The sequence below is a fragment of the Callorhinus ursinus genome, unplaced genomic scaffold, assembly GCF_003265705.2.
Source record: "Callorhinus ursinus isolate GAN/ISIS: 27379988/994484 unplaced genomic scaffold, GSC_fseal_2.0 scaffold6, whole genome shotgun sequence".
In the NCBI taxonomy this organism is placed as follows: domain Eukaryota; kingdom Metazoa; phylum Chordata; class Mammalia; order Carnivora; family Otariidae; genus Callorhinus; species Callorhinus ursinus.
The window spans coordinates 11,073,866-11,086,633 of record NW_027397068.1 but is presented as its reverse complement, the minus strand read 5'-3'; the positions used below and the strand labels follow the sequence as shown (position 1 = coordinate 11,086,633).

The 12,768-nt window shown below is 43.4% G+C and overlaps 2 protein-coding genes across 8 annotated transcripts in view; both read right to left on the bottom strand.

The window, feature by feature from the left end:
- Window positions 1–12,768, bottom strand: part of ANKRD6 (ankyrin repeat domain 6) — a 181,573-nt gene that overhangs the window by 48,336 nt on the left and 120,469 nt on the right. The gene's annotated exons all lie outside the window — the stretch shown is intronic.
- On the bottom strand, window positions 10,743–11,326 carry LOC112816209 (thymosin beta-4). The gene has a single exon (XM_025862618.2). It carries the CDS (start codon window positions 11,257–11,259, stop codon window positions 11,125–11,127), a length of 135 nt encoding a protein of 44 aa, XP_025718403.1. The 5' UTR covers window positions 11,260–11,326; the 3' UTR covers window positions 10,743–11,124.

The window sequence follows — 12,768 nt, the reverse complement described above, 5'->3', positions numbered from 1 at the left end:
GCATTATTGCAGTGGCTGGAATTTACACACTATATTGAACATGAGTGGTAAGAGCAGACATCCTTGCCTTGTTCCTTATCTTAGAGGGGAATTCAGTGCTCCACTATTAAGTATGATGTGAGCTGTAGGTTTTATATTGATGCTCTTTATCATGTTGAGAATGTTCTCCTAATTCCTATTTTGCTACGTGTTTTCTTTTATTTTGTTTTTACAAAATATGGGTGCTGGATTTTGTCAAAAGCCTTTTCTGCATCTGTTGATATGATTACATAATTTTTCTTGTTTAGCTTATTGTTATGGACTAAATGTTTGTGTCCCCCAAAATTTATATGTTGAAGTTCTAACTCCCATTGTGATAGTATTTGGAGACATGGTCTCTGGGAAGCAAAGAGGCTAAGATGAGATGGTGAGTATGGTGACCTCAAGATTGGAATTGTCTTTATAAGAAGAGGAAGAAAGAGGCACATGGGTGGCTCAGTCAATTCAGTGTCCAACTCTGATTTCAGGTCAGGTCATGATCTCAGTGTTGTGAGATCGAGCCCCACATCAGGGACCGCTCTGGGTGTGGAGACTACTTAAGATTCTCTCTCTCCCTCTCCTTCTGCCCCTCCCCGACCCCCCCAACCCTGCTTGTGTGCACTCTCCCCCTTAAAACAAAATAAAACAAAACAACAAAGAGGATGAGAGCCCAGAGCTCTCTCTGTCATGTGGGAACACAGTGAGGTGACAGTCCACAAGCCAGAAAAAGGATTCTGACCAGGAACTGAATCTGCCCATACTTTGATCTTGGACTTGCCAGCTTCCGGAATTGCGAGAAATAAGGAGCTGCCCAGTCTATACTATTACAGTAGAGCGGCCCGAGCAAACTAAGACATCTGTTGATAGGAGGATTATGTTGAACCAGCCTTGCATACTTGGAATAAATTTCACCAGCTCATGGCATATAATTCTTTATACATTGCTTGAATCGATGGAAACATGGGCTAAAAGAAGACCAGGCACAGTTGCCACCCACTCACCCATTACCCTAGATCCTGGTTTACAACAACCTAAACATACAACAGCCAATTCTCACGAAAAACACAGTGAGAGGACTGATAAGAAAAAAATGTCAGTTTCTGAACAAGTTTCTAGACTAATTTCTGAAGCCTAAGTCATTATAGCTTAAGAGAAAGAAGAAAACTGGTAAGAGGGACTCATGGAGTTTATCAGTAGACCACCTGCACTGCATGTAAGCAGTTTCTAAAGCTCCTTCCCCCTGTGGTTTCTTCATGATAGTCCTCAACACAGATTAGGTGATGATACCTCAGAAGCCTTGCAACAGGCCCATTACTGGCCTGGAAACCACTAATCCTCCAATGCATTTCATTCAGAAAAGATACAGACATTTAGGGAGGATTTTAAAATACTGACAACCAGGTACACCAGGACATTTACAATGTCTCCTCTAGAGTGGTTAGGAACTATTAAATATATGACTTCAGGGTTTGTTTGGTTGGTTTTTTTTAACTAAAAGGGGTCTTACGGCACATTAATCTGGGTTATAAAATACTCATCTGTCTAGTTAGAGGCCTCAATTTTAAGTGCAGACTGCTGCAAACCACACGGGCAGACTGTGGGCACGAGGAACGGCAGATGGCTTGCTGCCTGACTGCCCAGTGCAGGGGGCAGGGGGCAGGGGCCTCTGGGGCTACGCACTGGCCAGGCCTGCCTCCACCCCCACTGAACACCACTGTAAACATGGGCATGAAGGAAAGAGAAGAAGCTTTGAAGAGCAAGGCGCCATTCCAGAGACTTCCCCGGAGGCAGCAGAGGGGGAGAAGAGCAGCTAAGAGACTCAGGGTGCTCCTGCTCCAATGGCAGCCTCAACAGTCCCTCCTCAGATGCTTGAGTCAGGATGGAGTATCCATCCATAAAATTCTAAGGCTTGCTCTCCTCAATTGCAGCCTGTCTCCCCACAGATTCCTGCTGGGACTCCTGTCTGACCTGCTGTACCAGTTCTTACACTGTCCACCTTTCTTTCCTCCAAGAGCATCTCCAGACAATACCTCCCCACCTTTGCTAGAACTGCCTGCCTAATTAACCCCCTCATCATAAGTTAACACTGAGACTTTCCTAGTATTGACCCAACACATTTCCATGTACTGTCTCATAGGCAAGCCACATAATTCACTTCCCACATCTCAGACATTTATTTCCTGCTCATTAAACATGTTTCTAGTTTGAATTATGGCATTTAGATGATGAATATTTCATAGTGTTCTGCAAAGAGCACCAGGACTTACAGGTGTCTAACCACTGCCTTGGCCCAATGCCCAACAGAGAGTGTTGTTCTACCCCACATGCAACGCTCTGGGACCTCGGGAGACACCTGGAGCCGTGAGTGGTTCTCCATCTGGCTTCTCATTAGAGCTTTGAAAACCCACCAAGCCCAACCTGCACCCAGACCAGTTAGATCAGAACCTCTGAGCATGGGACCTGAGCATCAGTATTTTCAAAGGCTCTCCACATGTGTGGTCCATACCCAGAACCACAAACCCAAAGGAACTTCTGTGCCTCTGAGGACCAAGGGCTCAAGTGAGAAAACAGTAACTATGAGAAAACAGGAACAATGAACTACCATTCATTGATCTTTGTATACCCTTCTTACACCAAGCACTCTGCAAAGACTACCTCATTTAATACTCACAGCAAATCCCTGAGGGAGGTGTTGTCATGTTGATTTTACAGAAAGGAAACCAAGGCTCAAGGTGGCTAATAACTTGGCCAAGGTCACAGAGATGGCAAATGTGATTCACTGCCTCCACTCCTGGTAAGGAAAACTTGGGAAAGATTTTAAACGGGTGACAAATTTATAGAGACAGAAAGTGGAACGGTGGTTGCTAGGGACCAGGGGCAGGGGGAATGGGGTGATACTGTTGAATGGGCACAGAGGTTCAGTTTGGGACAATGAAAGAGGTTTTGGAGATGGATGGTGCTGATGGTTGCACAAAACTGTGAATGTACTTAATGCCACTGAATTGTACACTCAAATATGGTTTAGATGGTAAATGTCAGGTTACACATCTTTTGTCATTTCAAAAAATAAAAACAAGAGAAATTTTAAAATAAAATAAAAATGGGTGAGAGAGAGGGGTGAGGGGCCTCAAGGCCCTGTCTCATGCACAGCGCAATTCCCCAGTTATCTTCATGGTCTTTTAGCTATTTTACAGCTCTCAGGTGTAGGATGGGGAGTGTGATGCCAAAAAATTGTGTTTAGCAGAGATCATAGATATTGGCCAGTTTTACATCTAATAAGCAAATTTATTTCCACTTTCCTGATGGCCTACACAATTGTAGTTCTTTGAACTCTCCTTTGAACCAGTTGCAACATCACACTGGTTCCCTCATGACTTGATTAAATAAAATCTTAACATGTGTTTGTTTTATAACTGTTGCTCAGAATTACCACCATACGTCAAGTCTCCCTGATGATTTCTGATGATAAACCACAAAGGCCTAAGTTCTCCCGGTTGAGGTTTGCTTCGCACAGGCGACTCTTCTAGCTACTACAGAACAAAAAGCAGACTTTCTGTCTGACCTGACGTGTACCTGTACACCCTTGTTGCCCCCACATGGAATGTGTAGATCTAAGAGCCCAGAGCAGGACCAGGAGCTACCTCAGCCCTGCGCAGGCTCCAGCCCTCATTCGGGAGGTAAGAACACACTGGGCCACTGGGTGTGAGGTGAAAAGTCCCAGGCAGCCTTGGGAGGGAACGCTGTTTTCCAGCTGAGGAGATGGTGAGGAAGGGGAGGGGTGTGGAGACACCCCCCCCCCCCCCCCTCCCATCAGCCACTCCCATGCTTCTCTCCCTGACTCCCAGTAGTGGGCCCTAGACACAACCCAGAGCAGGTGAAAAAGAAAAAATTCTATGAAACCCATGCTGAAGCAGAGAGGAACAAAGGCCAAAAGAGAGGCCAAATTAGCCACAGCAGAGAGCTCCTTGAGAGAATGCTAGAAAGGCAGGACAAATTCAGAAGACAAAGGGCCAGGAAAGAGGGAAGACGGAGCTGTCAAGAAAGAAGAGGTCAGTGAGTCACTAGTCACAGTGCACACAGGGTCAGACCTCCAGGCCTCTCTGTGCTGGTGGAATGTCCACTGGCACAACCTCAATGTGGAGCAATTCCACGGGCACACATGCCCCTGACCCAGCAGTGCCAATTAGAGAAATCTGTTCCACAGATATAACCACACTGCATAATAAGACCTTAGGACAAGGTTAGTCACTGCAGCATAATTTATAAGAGAAGATTACCATAATCTAAATGCCCATCAATAGGGGATAAATTTAAGCCAATTATGGTTCATGGAATAAAGCATAGAAGAAGGCTATGTATAGTTTCCTATGATTTGTATAAAAGGAGGGAAACACATAGAGATACACCTATTTGCACATATATGCATGAAATATATCAGGAAAAAACCACCAGAAACAGGTAACACAGGCTATCTACCAGGAGGGAAACACGGAGTGGTTGGGAGGCAGCATGGGAGAAAGACTTGTCAACTTCTGTATCTTCGGTATTAGAACCACGTCAATGGATCACTTAATTAAAAAACCGAACAATTTTATATCCTTTTTTTTAAGATTATTTATTTATTTATTTATTTATTTATTTATTTATTTGAGAGAGAGTGAAAGAGCACAAGCAGAGGAAAAGGGAGAAGCAGATTCCCTGCTGAGCAGGGAGCCCAATGCGGGGCTCGATCCCACCCTGAGCCGAAGGCAGACTCTAAACCGACTGAGCCACCCAGGTGCCCCCAAATTTTTATATCTTTTTAAGCAAGTTTATGGAGTCTTCTGTAAGAAGCATGCTACACACAACACATTCTCTCTCAAATGAACCTTTTCACCTGAGCAAAAACCTTGTAAGCATGTATTTCTCCCATCACCCACCTACTGGGGACTGACAGCTATAAACCCACAGGCTGGCAAACACAAGATCAGACCCACATCCTTCCAATAAGTCCAAATATTAAACACACACCAGAAAAACCGTAAGGGACTCTTAACTCTAGGAAACAAACTGAGGGTTGCTGGAGGGGGAGAGGTGGGGGGATGGGGTAACTGGGTGACAGGCATTAAGGAGGGCATGTGATGTAATGAGCACTGGGTGTTATATATAAACTGATGAATCACTGACCTCTACCTCTGAAACTAATAATACACCATATGTTAATTAATTGAATTTAAATAAAATTAAATTAAAAATAAAGTAAAATAAAGCATCCACACTTAAACAACAACACAACAAAACAAAAAAACATACCCACAGAATCAAAAACAAAGCAAATGAACAACAACAAAATAGATCCTTGGTTTCCACTGCTTTGCCCTGCCCAGGAAAGCCGGCCTCACAGACCCCTTCTGGGGATTTTGCCTAATGGGAAACAGGTTCAAGAGCAAGAAGTCCAGGCAGTAGCAGCAGGAGGGATGATGCATGCAAAGCCTACTCTTGCTCTATTTCCTAGGCCGTGAATGTACATCATTTACCTCTTTGGAATGAAGGCTAGAAAATATCTACCAGCCCCACATGCTCTTCCTTTCTACAAAAACTATCAAGAGTCATGCCTGGGAAAGTTACTTTACTACAGTCAAACCCTTTGCATTTATTTATCTTTTACAAGTTTAGAGTTTATATTAATTGGAGCATAGTCATTGACTAGTATGGGGAGACAAGATATGAAAGCCCCCAGGAGTCACACCTATAAATGATGAGAACAAAGTTGTTGAACCTCCTTAAGTTTGTTTCCTTATCTGTAACAGTGATTATATTTAGAGCAGCTGTTTTAAGAAATCAAATTTCTGGGGACTTGCTTGTGGTTCTACCATAGCTTTCATGCCCTGAATTGTAATTCTCTGCTGTTCCTGAACAAACCTATTTTTGCTGGCAAAAAAACAAAAACAAAAACAAAAAAAACAAGTTTCTGGAGGTATAATTTACATTCAGTAAAATTCACCTTTTCAGAGTATTCAGTTTGATGTATTTAGATAAATGTACACCATCATATGACCACCACTACATGCAAGATATAGACTTCCGTCGCACCCTACCCCCCAATTCCTTCCAACTTCTTTTCAGTCAATCCCTTTCCACCACCCTAGATCTCTGTTTTCCATTCTAATTGTTTTGACTCTTCTAGAATGTCACACAAATGGAATCATATAGTGCATGGCCTTTTGTGGCTTCAAATGCATAATGCTTTTGACATTTGTTTATGTTATTTTACTTTATTATGTTATATGTTATGTTATGTTATTTATTGTTATTTTACTTCCTCTATCAATAGCTCATGCCTTTTTATTGCTCAATAGCATTTCCCAATGTATTTATCAGTTCAGTGGTAGTGGTGAGGTTTACTTTAAGAAATTAACTCCTGCCAATCCCGGAGGCTTGGCTTGGCAAGTCCAGACTCCGCAGGGTAAGCTAGCAGGCTGCAGACCTCAGCAAGAGTTGCTGCTTCACCTCAAGCCCAAATGCAGTCTGGAGGCAAAACTCTCTTCCTCACAGGAATCTTTTTCTCGTAAGGCCTGAAACTGATTGGATAAGGCCCACCCACATTATGGAGAATAATCGGCCTAACTCAAAGTCTACTGATTTAAGTGTTAATCTCATCTAAAAAATATTTTTACGGAAACATCTAGAATAATGTTTGGCCAAATATCTGGGCATCATGGCTTAGCCAAATTGAAATGTAAAATTAACCATCACACAAGATCACAAAGATTTTATCCTGTTTTCTTCCATAGTTTTTATAGCTTGTAGTTCCTGCAGTTAAGCCTATGATCCATTTTAAGTTCATATTTCTACATGCTACAGTACATTCCCTTTTTTTTTTTTTTTTTTGCATACAGATGTCCAATTGTTCCGGCACCATTTGTCGAAAAGACTGTTCTTTCCCTGCTGAACTGCCTTGGCATGTTTGTCAAAAACCAGCTGACCACATGTGTAGACTTATTTGTGGACTCCCTATTCCATTCTCTTAATCTTGTCTGTCTTGGATTATCGCAGTTGTATAGCAAACCTAGAAAGCAAGTAGTAAAAGCCCTCCAACTTTGTTCGTCAAGATTGCTTGGGCTAGTCTAGGGCCTTTGCATTTTCATATAAATTTTAGACTCAGCCTCTCAACTTCTACCAAGAAAGCCTGAACAGTCATTTATTTAATGCCGGAAATTGTGCTCAACAGTTGCCATCTTACTCAATCTTCACAGCAACCCCATGAGGTTGGAATTATCCTCATTTTTCAGAGGAGGACACTGAATGGCCTTGTGTGCTCTGCTCAGGACTCACTGCTTGCTACTCAGACCACGACCTTCAGAGCAGGTGGCCACTGTGGCATCAGCAGCGTCTCCTGATGGCTACCACATCCGATACCAAGCACGGTTCTAAGTACTTTGCATATATTGATTTAGTTGCTTAAACAACCTAATGAGGTAGCTACTATTACTTATTACTCATTTCAGAGGCAACAATATGAGGCACAGAGATGAAGTAACCTCCCCAAGACCACAGAGGTGGCAGATGCACTGGCATCTGAACCCAAGGCAGTCGGGTTCCCACATCCACACGTGCACCCTCTACACTACACAGCCTTGGTAGGGAATCTCAAAGTTGTTACAAAACTCTCGGAATGGTATGCATGTGGCATGGGGAGAGGGATGGGGGAGAGAGTTGGTGGTGGAAAAGCCCCTTTGGCCTAACCCCTTCTACAGGACGGCCTTGTTCTCTGTGTGCACCGATGGGGAGGAGGAACCAGGAAGGAATGGCTGGGACTCATGCTGGAAGGAGCAGGGACAGTGTAGGCGCTGGAGAAAGGGGCAAGCCCTGTCCTAGGTATTGGCCTTGGAGCCTCACAGGGCTGGTTCCCTCCCGGGTCTGCTTCCCATGCTTACCTGGCCTTGACCCTGTTACTTCATGTTCAGCAAGTCCTTTTCCTTACTAGCATGACAGAGACAACAGCACAGGCTTCTCGGAGCTGCTGGGACAATTTCACTGAGATAGTATATGCAGAGCACTGGTCCAGTGCTTCGGCGGGCACTCGAACACAACTTCAATCAACTTGATTTTATGTTTGACAAATCACTAAGGTAACATATGCTTATTTTAATAAGTGGAACAAGGGGCGCCTGGGTGGCTCAGTCGGTTAAGCATCCAACTCTTGATCTCAGCTCGGGTCTTGATCTCAGGGTTGTGGGTTCATGCCCCACGTTAAAAAGAATAAAAAAGGAATGATACAATGGAAAAATCTATAAAACAAAGCTAATCATCTTCCACACCAAGTAACCAACTTTAGCAGTCTCCCGTGTTCTACGCGTTTTTCCCTGCTCAAGCAAATACAAGCACGTTTGCATAGAGAAGTGGATTTGTTTTTTAACCGAATGACATCATATGGTACACATCACCTGCTACCTGGCTTCTTCATTTACCAATGGATATAACTGATCAATATAAGTTCTAACTCTCCCAGTTTCTTTGTGCATAAATATATGCAAATATGCAAATTTACATATACATTTACATGTACATTACATATACATATACAGTTATATATGACCTTTAGTTCTCTTTTTTCCTTGCTTCCGGCCCCTCTTCCCCTACCTCCACAAAGCACCCCCATGTGGCCTCCTCCTGAGTTTTCTGCCTGCTCACTCTGCGGTAAACCCTGGGGGCTCCCTCTCTGAACAAACTTCTTGAGGCCATGATCTGTACTTCTTAATTGTCTAAATCCCTATGTCATTCCTCAGAGGTAGTGGTAGGTATCGAGTGGGTATCTGGTAAACATTAATTTTACGAATAAAGCCATTTTTCTTCTTAAATAAAGTTACATCAAATAACCTTTGTCTGGTTGCTTTGGAGGAAACAAAAGCTGCAGTGAAACATCCCAAGGACCAGCTTCCTAAAAGCTCTGTAGAAAGACCCTCTGCCTGTGGATTGCTAGAGGCTCACCACTCTTGCTACATGGTCAGTGCTTGGCAATGAGGTGCAGAGGGTTTATTCAGACAGCAAAATACCTACTGGTATTGAAATAAAATTAAGTGGTATGGAAAGATTTTTACCTAAAATGTGATTTAACTATGGAGAGAATACGTTCACATAAAACCAAGGCTTTCTTGTAAAGAAAAAAATCCTGCTTTCTGTTTTAGTACCAAATATCTCAGGCACAATCCATCAGTGGGGCAACTAGAAAGGCACAGAGGAGAGAGAAAATTAGGAGGCAGAAGGGGCGGTGCTGGGCCACCGGAAACTTGTATAAGGGGAGGGATGTGAAGAAGTCCAAAGAAGGAGGGTGGCTTGGACTTCTGCTTGAGGACTGAGCAAATGGGTGCCATCCATCAACAAAGAGACCACGGAAAGAGGACAGGGTTTTGGGAGGGGCACAGGGTCAGTGCTGTGTATTCAGATCTGAAGTAGCTGTGAAACACCCATGCATCATTCAGACAAAGATGCCCATGAGGGCATCTCAACAGGTGCATCAGGAGACAGAGGTGAACGGGTGCCCGGCCAGAGCTGGTAAGTCAAGGTGGGTATGCAGAGTGAGAGCAGAAGAGGGCTGAGAGCCCCAAGGAAAGACAGCTTTGGAGGCAGAAACAGCAAAAGGAGATGGAGGAGGCAGTATCAGAGAAGAAAACCAGGAGGCAGAGCATCAGGGAGCCAGGGGAGCTGCATGGAGGGGAGGGCGGGCAACATGCGAATTCTAGCTGGGCTCCCCAAGAGAAACAGACTTTTTCTCCCTGTCTTGCTCACTGGTGTAAAGCAGGCGCTCAATTAATACTTGCTGGATGGGTGAGATAACAGGTGACTTTGGTGAGAACAGTGGCACAGAAGTAAGGGGGTCAGGAGCCAAATTACTGGGAGATCCTGAGCTTCCATCTCTAACAGCCAATTTACTCCAGGGATGTGTCTGACTCAGGATACCCACTGTCCTTGTCAAGTTACCTGTTTCTAACTGAAAATGTGTTGTTCAATACAACATGAAAAATAATTGGTCTAAATATGAAAATTGTGCAAATGGCTAATCAGAGTTTTTAGTGAGCCTCTTAAAACATGAATTATAAATTTTTACATGTAGTTTCTACCCAATTCCCAACTCCCAACCCCATTAACTCTGAGGACTTGTCCTGTGCATAACTCCACCCCTACTTGGTGAATAAGGTATTACAACCACACACTATTAGCTACCAAGTAAAATCTCCATGAGAAGAGAAGACACTGCCCTTGTCAAAGCCCTGGTGTAACAAAGCGGACATTTGCATAGGAGCCAGGAGATCCTGGTTCTGGTCTCAGCTCTGGCATTTTCTAGCTTGTACCAGTCACTCCCCTTTGGGGGCCTCCCATTTCCTCACAACTCTAAAAGAAAAATCTGTATATGTGTATGTCACAGGGTTCTGGGGCTGAGCAACACGAATGCGAAAATAATTTGCAAAGTGTAAAATGTTACATCCATGTGCAATACCATTATTAGGATACTGCTTTGTTAAAATACCTGTGGTCCCAAGGCAGGAAAACATTTTGCAGATTATATGTACCATGTGCAAGATGCCAAGGAAAATATTCTAACAAGAAGTAGCGCATACGAAACTCACAATCCAAAGTTATAAACTACACAGTTGAAACATGCTGGCTCAGAGCAAAGACTCTGAACCAGATGGCCAGGGTTTGAATCCCAGTTCTAACACTTTCTTTTTTTTTTTTTTTTCACATTTTAAACTTTTTATTTGCGTATTAAAAAATTGTGCATTCCAATAATTAAAATCATACGAAGAAAAAAATGGCACTCTGATTAAACTGCATTGTACAGCCTGCCAGATACCTTGGACCAACTTAATGTTACTGGTCGTCCCACCCAGCTTCTTCCTTCATGAGCATACGTTATTTTCCTCCCTGCCAGCCAGACAGGCAGATGGAAAGGAGGCTTGGGGTTCCTGGTCAGTAGTTCAGATTCTCTGATGTGAAAAGGGGCAGCACAGTCATTTAAACTTGATCCAACCTCTTTGCATCTTACAAAGTTAAACAGCTAAAAGAAGTAAAATAAGAAGGCAATGCTTGTGGAATGTACAGTGCATATTGGCGGCGCGCGCCTCACTATGATTCGCCGGCTTGCTTCTCCTGTTCAATCGTTTCTTTTGAAGGTAGTGGATTTTTCTCTTGCGTTTCTGTCTTCTTCAATTTCGACTTATCGAATTTCTCAATCTCAGCCATATCGGGTTTGTCAGACATGGTTGCAGAGGAAGCGAAGCGAGGTGCGCGTTCAAGTTACGTCCGATCTGCTCAGTGGCCGCCGCCGAATGCCCAGTTCTAACACTTTCTAAATGAAACTTTGGATTGGTTAGTTACCTAATCTCGTCTTACCTCAGTTTCCTCATCTGTGTAATGAGGATAATGAAGTTGTGAGGTTTGAAACATTCAATCACCGAATAGCTCTTACAAGAGTAGCTGGCACCTCCGAAGCACTATCTAAGTGCAAGCACTTTACCCTCAACAACACTATTCCCCTCACTCAGTGTACATGAGCCTTATTGTATGAATCCCGTGCTCGGCACTCATATGTTGTGCCCACTTAGATTTTATAACTGTGGCAACTCATGTTCTCACACTTAGTCCTCATGGAAACCCTTTAAGTTTGGGGAGCAATTTGGGGCACCTGGCTGGCTCAGCTGGTAGAGCATGTGACTCTTGATCTTGGGGTTGAAGTTTGTGTCCCATTTGAGTGTAGAGATTATTTAAAAATAAAATCTTAAGGGGTGCCTGGGTCATGCAAAGTCTGTTTAAGTTTCTCTCTCCCTCTCCCTCTGCCCCTCCCTCCTGCCCATGCCCTCTCTCTCTTTCTCTCTAAAACAAACAAAACTTAAAAAAAAAAATAAGGTCTTTAAAAAAAAACTTTGGTGAAGAATTTGAAACTCATGAAGTGAAGAAATTTGCCTACATCACTGACTCTCAGCCAGTGGTGATTCTGCCCCCCAGGAGACATTTAGCAATTTCTGGAGACATTTTTCATTGTCACAACTAGGGAGAAGGGGGGTACTACTGGCATCTAATGGGTAGATGCCAGAAATGCTGCTAAACATTCTACCATGCATAGGACCAACTCTCACAAAAAGAACTGTGTGGCCCAAAATGTCAATAATGTGGAAGTCAAGAAACCCTGGCCACATTAACAAGTAGTTAATCAGCAGTGGAGCAGGTACCTGTACCAAGGTCTTTGGATTCCAAATCCATTGCTCTTCTTCTGTGCCAAGCACAGAGAGATGTGGGAGATAAACTCAGACCCAAGTCAGAGTGATAGTCTGGTGGGAAGAGCTGAGTACCAGCAGTATCCAATTATTAGAGAAACAGAGAGAATGGGCAGCATTTCACCAGTTGAGAGGAGAGAGAGTTCCATGCAGGATACTTCTCTGAGAGGCAATGCCTGAGCCAGGTTCTGAATTAGCAGGCCTTATAGGGACAGAGTGTGTACATAATGCCTTTCAAGAGGTCTTGCAGGGAAGAATCTATAAACTGAGTTTCCCAACAGCAACACCGTAAGCTCAAGACAATAAAATATTGCCTTCAAAGTTCTGAGGCAAAATAATTCTCAGGTTTGATACCAAGTTGTCATTTAAGTGAGAGGTTAGACTAAAGATATTTTTTCAGACATGCAGACTCTCAAAACATTTATCTTCCTGTTCCCTTTCTTTAGAAGTTACCAGTCACATGCACCACCAAAGTAAGGGTGATATGGTTTCCAGC